The sequence below is a fragment of the Pelobates fuscus genome, chromosome 3, assembly GCF_036172605.1.
Source record: "Pelobates fuscus isolate aPelFus1 chromosome 3, aPelFus1.pri, whole genome shotgun sequence".
NCBI lineage: Eukaryota > Metazoa > Chordata > Amphibia > Anura > Pelobatidae > Pelobates > Pelobates fuscus.
The window spans coordinates 138632446-138638815 of record NC_086319.1 but is presented as its reverse complement, the minus strand read 5'-3'; the positions used below and the strand labels follow the sequence as shown (position 1 = coordinate 138638815).

The window sequence follows — 6370 nt, the reverse complement described above, 5'->3', positions numbered from 1 at the left end:
AGAGCTAAAAGAGCGTGACTGCGTTGTTACAGCGTTAACAGGGGCACCATGGGAGAAAGAACCAGTGAGAGACAGAAAGAGAGAGAGAGACAGCAAAATCCAACCTGGAAATCCATTGGCAAGGTATAGAATACTTTCTTTGTTCCCTTGTTTTTAATAATGTGATTATTAATTAATTGTCTAATACAATTTTTTTTTTTGGGGGGGGTGGGGGGGGGCAATGCAGATAGAGTCACATCTAGTGATTGTTATCAGGGACCCCCAAATCCTACAGAGAACATCCGCTGGCAAGGTACAGTACAGAGTACAGTATGTGTCCATTGTGTTGCATAATGAAAATCTACATTCATTGTATTTTTATACTGTTTTACTAATGTCTGAGCGCAAAGAGGAGCAGGCTAAGGGCAAGCGCCAAAGTATTCCTCTGGATGTCAAGATTCAAGTACTGGACCGCCTGGATAAAGGAGAGCGCCAGGTGGATATCGGGGCAGATCTACATTTGCCTAGCTCCACTATCCGCACTATCCTCAAAAACAAGGATAAGGTTCGCACTTCAGCGACGACCAGCACTGCTTCTTCAGCCAAGAAGATCGCCCGCTGCAGGTCCTACACTCTTGAGGAGATGGAGAAGAGGCTTTCCATATCGATAGATGATGAGCTGGAGCGTAACATGCCTCTCAGCCAGGCCATCTTGATGGAGAAGGCGAAGAGCATTTACGCTCACATACAGAGTCAAGATCCAGATGTGATGGAGAGTTTTGCAGCAAGTAGAGGTTGGTTTGACCACTTTAAGAAAAGGTACAACCTCTACAACCTTAAGATCACCGGTGAAGCGGCAAGTGCGGACACTGGAGCTGCTGGAGCCTTTCCAGCCTCTTTAAAGTACGTGGTGGATAGAGGGAGCTATCCACCGGATGTTGTCTTCCATGTGGATGAGACCGGGCTCTTCTGGAAGCGGATGCCAAGCCGCACGTTCATCTCCAGGGAGCAGAAGAGAGCACCAGGCTTTAAAGCGGTGAAATACAGGCTGACCCTTCTTTTGGGTGGGAATGCCAGCGGTGACTTCCATATAAAGCCATTGCTGGTGTACCACTACCAGACACCGAGGGCAATGAGGGGCATTAGCAAGTCCAGCTTGCCAGTCATTTGGAAGGCAAACAGGAAGGCATGGATCACCAGGGATATTTTTACAGAGTGGTTCACTGACCATTTCTGCCCTTCCGTGCAGTGTTATTGTTGGCACAAGGGACTGGAGGAGAAAGTGCTGCTCATCATGGACAATACGCCGAGCCATCCAACTAACTGGGCTGAGCTGCCCACCTGCATTCCTGTGGAGGTCCTGTTCCTACCGCCCAACACAATGTTGCTTATCCAGCCTATGGACCAGGGGGTGATTGCTACCTTCAAGGCCTACTATCAGCTGATTGAACACACAGACCGTGAGAACAAGCAGTCAATGTTGGACTTCTGGAAGCAGTACCACATCATGAAGGCTGTCTCCAACATTGATCTTTCCTGGAAGGAGATGACACAGCTGTGCCTCAAGGCTGTGTGGAAAAAGATCTGGCCAGAGCTGTGTGAGGATGTGCAACTACCAGAGGCTGAGCAGGGCACACAGAAACCTCAGGACACCAGCGACTCGGACACGGAGCCTCCAAAAGAGGCTCCTAAACAGGGCATTGCATCAGGTCAATGACATAATGGATGAGCTGGTGGGCAATGATCCTGATGCAACTAGGAGCAGAAATGCAAAGCGCATTATGCTGGGAGGGGTGTCTTGCTATCGCCATCTGCTGGATAGCCGCAAGAAGCATAGACAAATGACCCTTGACCAATTTGTGGCCAGAAAAACAAGGCAGGAGGAGGACCCTGGAGCCTCCACATCCACTATTTAAACCTTTTTTTTTTTTTGGACTGTTACTTTGGTACTGTTTATTTAATTTATTGGGTGCAAAACCCTTAGTTTATTTAGCTTTTTATTTATGCTGCTGTGTGCAGCTCACAGCAAGTAAAAAAAGTTTTGAAAGTTTTAAAATTCTATTGGTGTTGTGTCTTTTTTTCAAAGTTGATTCCCTATATGCCTATCTTCGCCATGTTAAACTGCCCCGTTTAGAGCTGTTTTGCTTAGCACTCATAGCAGTTGGAACCTATCTACAGTGTTAAGCGAGGTATTCCTGTATGTGGCCGCACAAACGCTGGTGCTCAACACCAGGGGGCGTGCGGTAACCCTGCACCTGGCCCTGCTAATCCATTCCATACTGTGACTCCTAACTTCTACATCAGGCATACTGGGTCCCGGTCGTCTGACCACCGCCCAGACAGTGTCTGTGTCCCGGTCACCATACTGCGAATGGCTCGCTAAATCTGTTATGGTTCTTTTTATCACTTCAACTGTTACACGGATAACTGTGGGAATTCTAAAGATAATACATGCCGACGAGCGCTAGGGGACGGCCGCTCCGCTTTTGCACCCTGCTCTCTTATGCTGTGCTGGTGCCTCTGTGCAACCAGCGCCTCTTCCTCCAAACTGCACACGTCACTTGCATGACCTTGATTCCATGTGGGGTCTAGGACCTCATCATCTTTCACATCATCTTCCACCCACTCCTCAACCCTGCCCTCCTTGCCTCTATGCACACTGCAGAAAGCCACAGCAGTTGGCACCTGTGTTTTTCCAGCATGTAAAGTCTGCAAAGAACATATGGAAATTATTTTAGAATTGTATCTAGGCAACAGTTTTCCTTATAAAGTGACCTCTCAGTTTGACTTGTAAGGGTATTGCCCCAGAATTACAATATTGTTTAAGTACCTCTTAGCTATTGATAACTGGTTTAAATATAGCAGCTTGTTATCTGATAGTTTCTAGTGTAGAAAATATCTGTTTTCTATCACTTAGATCTGTGTAACAAGTGTTGTAGGTGTGAAACAATATTACAAGTGACCGATGTAGTAAATTCAAATCAAAGTTCTATTTGCAAAAAAAATTCTTGCCCATCTTCTTTAAGATGTAGACTTATTGTATCACACGAGCCTGGCACAGGTAGATTGGCTGGCACGTTGTTTTGGTGTTTGTTTTTTAACTTTGTAGTTGTGTCTTTACACAATATAGAAATGTATATTAATGCTTCTGTATATGAAGCGATCACAATAACACTAGTTTTTCACTTAAAAAAAAAATCAGGCTAAACAAAAATTGGTAATTAACAATATAACATCTGAAAAGCACATGAAAGGATGCTGTATGATTTAAAAAAAAAAAATAAGAACACACTACTACATGAAGGTCCTGTTCACTAGAGTGTGTAGTCATGAATGTAACCAGAAAAACTTTTATTTTACAGCTACTGGTTGGCCCATACATATTTTAAAACTTGTTTAATTTTGTTATAGCATGACTTGTAGTCTTGTTTTTAACTTGTCTATAATACATATTTTTGCATGAGACTTAGTGTGTTTTTTCATTGATTATTGAATTTTAATGGTCTAAGATAATTAACATGTCAACAGTCAAATGTAACCCGAATGATTTGTCTCAGTCTTGCCTTCTATACTACCTGCACCATAGGCAACATTTATTTGTCTTTAGACTTTCTTGAGAAGCGGTAACTAGCCAGTGTTGCACACATACACCAGATATGAAGTGCACACCCCAAATGTACTATTTAGCACCCAGAAAATTTGACTTTTTACGACTGCGCTGTAAGCGCACTATTAGATGCTTCTATTTGACTCTCAGATATGAAGTGCACCGCAGGCCGCAAATGTACTATTTAGCAGATTAGCAGCAAAACAATTAGAATATTTACAACTGCGCAGTAAGCACACTATTTGACGCTTTTATTTGACTCTCAGATATGAAGTGCATACCCCAAATATACTAAAAAAACACACAAAAAAACAATTATTTTTAAAACTCTAACGTAAGCAGCAGATTAGCAGCAAAACAATTAGAATGTTTACCACCGCGCTGTAAGCACACTATTAGACGCTTCTATTTGACTCTCAGATATGAAGTGCACCGCAGACCACAAATGTACTATTTAGCAGTTAAGCACCAAAACAATTAGAATGTTTACCACTGCGCTGTAAGCACACTATTTGACGCTTCCATATGACTCTCAGATATGAAGTGCACTCCACTAAAATACTATTTAGCAGTGAAGCACCCAAAAAAAGTTTTAAAACTGCATTGTGACAGCAGTATTTGATGCTTCTATTTGACTCTCAGATATGAAGTGCACCCCACTAATGTACTATCCCACTAATGTACTATTTAGCACCAAAACAAAATGTACTTTTTTTTTTTCAATTGAAAATTTTTATTTCCTAAATCCGAGAATTTGAGTATTTAAATGTTAAACAAAGGAAGGGGGGGAGGGGGGGAGAAGGGTACAGAATAAAGAAGGAGGTAGGGAAGGGGATCAATACAATCAAGGCAGTCAGTTTGTACAGTTTTGCAGCATAGTTACATAATTACATAGTTATTACAAGGCGATATAACAGGATAATAGAACATTGGTATTCCTACACATAACCAGTTCACATATAAGTCGGCATATACCATTTGATTTATACCAATTAAGCATTGGGGACAATAGGTAATCATCATCAGAGGTCTAGGACGTCCTCTCCTAACCCTCTAACATGGGAGTGGCAATAGTTCACAGGTATTGTGGTGTTTGTGGAGTGATTCCCGTAGTCGCATCGTCAGTGGATGCGGTTTGGTAGGTCATTTCTACAAACGGTTTCCAGACCTTTACAGTCTGTGCTCTGAGAAAATTTTTAAAACTCCGATGTAACCGCGGTATTTGAAGTGCACCCCACTTATGTACTAGTTTGCAGAATTCTTTTCTAAGCTGTCCCTCACAGCTGCAGCATCCTCTCCCTGCACTAATAAGAGCTCATGTGCGTGCGGCGCTACGCAACTCCAGCATTTATATAGAGGCTGGGTCACATGCTGCACTGGCCAATCACAGCCATGCCATTAGTAGGCATGGCTGTGATGGCTTCTAAGGGCACACGAGTCAAAGGCTTGTTGATTGGCTGCCCTGCAGCCTTTGAAAACGCGCCATTAAATCGCCGAACACCGTACTCCAACCCGAACATACAGTGATATACAGTGATATCGGTCCGGGGTCCAAAAACCATACAGTCCGGGTTCGCTCAACTCTAAACAACAGGTGCGGTCGCATGTACAACCGATAACGCGCCGACTCCCATCTGCCAAAGCGCTTAATTGCAGCCTCCAAAAACCCTAACATGGCTGCTTGCGTGGCGGCCCCAATACGGAAGGAGTGGGCCGAGTATCCCGACACGTTATCACCGACTGACTGCAAGACTGCCCTTAACCTGTCGGAGAATTGATATCTAATTAACGGAGACGCATCGCAATGAACCAGCAAAGACACGATCCAACTAGGTCTGACCGCTAAATAATCTACCAATAACCGCACAGGGCAGGAGGGGCCCCCAGTGGCCCCTATCCACACCCATGTCCCCTGCCAGGTCGGTTTTAGATCGCCGGACTAGGAGCACTATCACTGAATCCAAACGGCGGATGTCCGACAGCCGCATGGCCGACTCGGAACGCATGTTGGGAGCCACCAGCTCCTCCACACGAAATGCCCTGAAAAAACATAACAAAGGGGGGCGTGGCTACCAGTGGAGCAAGATGGACGTGTGATTCTTAGCTCCTGCACATGGGCTCCGAAAAAAGGCGATTAAACCTTACCACAGACGACCCAGACATACAGACAACCATTATGTCGCAACCTAAACAAAACAGGCAAGCTACCAAAGCTGAAAAACTGATTTTTTTGGCCAAAATACGGCATCGGCCAAACAAGCAACCCAGCCGCACCAACAAGATGGCGGGAGGAATCGCAAGACGGCAACCCCCTCACCGAACCTACAGATCCAACAATGGAGGAACCGGTCACTAAACAGTTCCTTTTGGAACAACTAGAAGCATTCTCCAGCAAAATGATGGCTGGCTGGAAGGCAGGCCTGTCAAGCTTAAAAAAAAAGACATAGGAGACCTGGGTGCCAGAACCTCCCACGTGGAAGAACGAATGGAGGAAACTCAAGGCGCGCACAACCAACTAGCGTGCCAAGTAAGCACATTACAATCAACCATAAGCACGATGGAAAACAAACTTATGGATATCGAAGATAGGGCGAGGAGAAATAATTTAAGGCTGCGGGGCATACCGGAAACGGTGGCTCCCGCGGATCTCCAGGCCTACTTGTATGATCTCTTCCACGCACTATCTCCGGACACACCGTCGGATATGCTGCTCTTGGATAGAGCCCACAGGATACCTAAACCTCGACACCTATCGGAATCCATACCTAGGGATGTCATCCTGTG

General features: G+C 44.8%; 1 protein-coding gene across 1 annotated transcript; it reads left to right on the top strand.

Annotated features, from left to right (window-relative positions):
• Positions 1 to 373: 373 nt before the first annotated feature.
• Positions 374 to 1696, top strand: LOC134601673 (tigger transposable element-derived protein 1-like). Its single transcript, XM_063446189.1, has one exon. It carries the CDS (start codon positions 374 to 376, stop codon positions 1694 to 1696), a length of 1323 nt encoding a protein of 440 aa, XP_063302259.1.
• The last annotated feature ends 4674 nt before the right edge of the window (positions 1697 to 6370 follow it).

What these genes read in the sequence shown, in the direction of transcription:
- LOC134601673 (XM_063446189.1), top strand. Translation starts at nt 374, where the DNA reads ATGTCTGAGCGCAAAGAGGAGCAGGCTAAGGGCAAGCGCCAAAGTATT.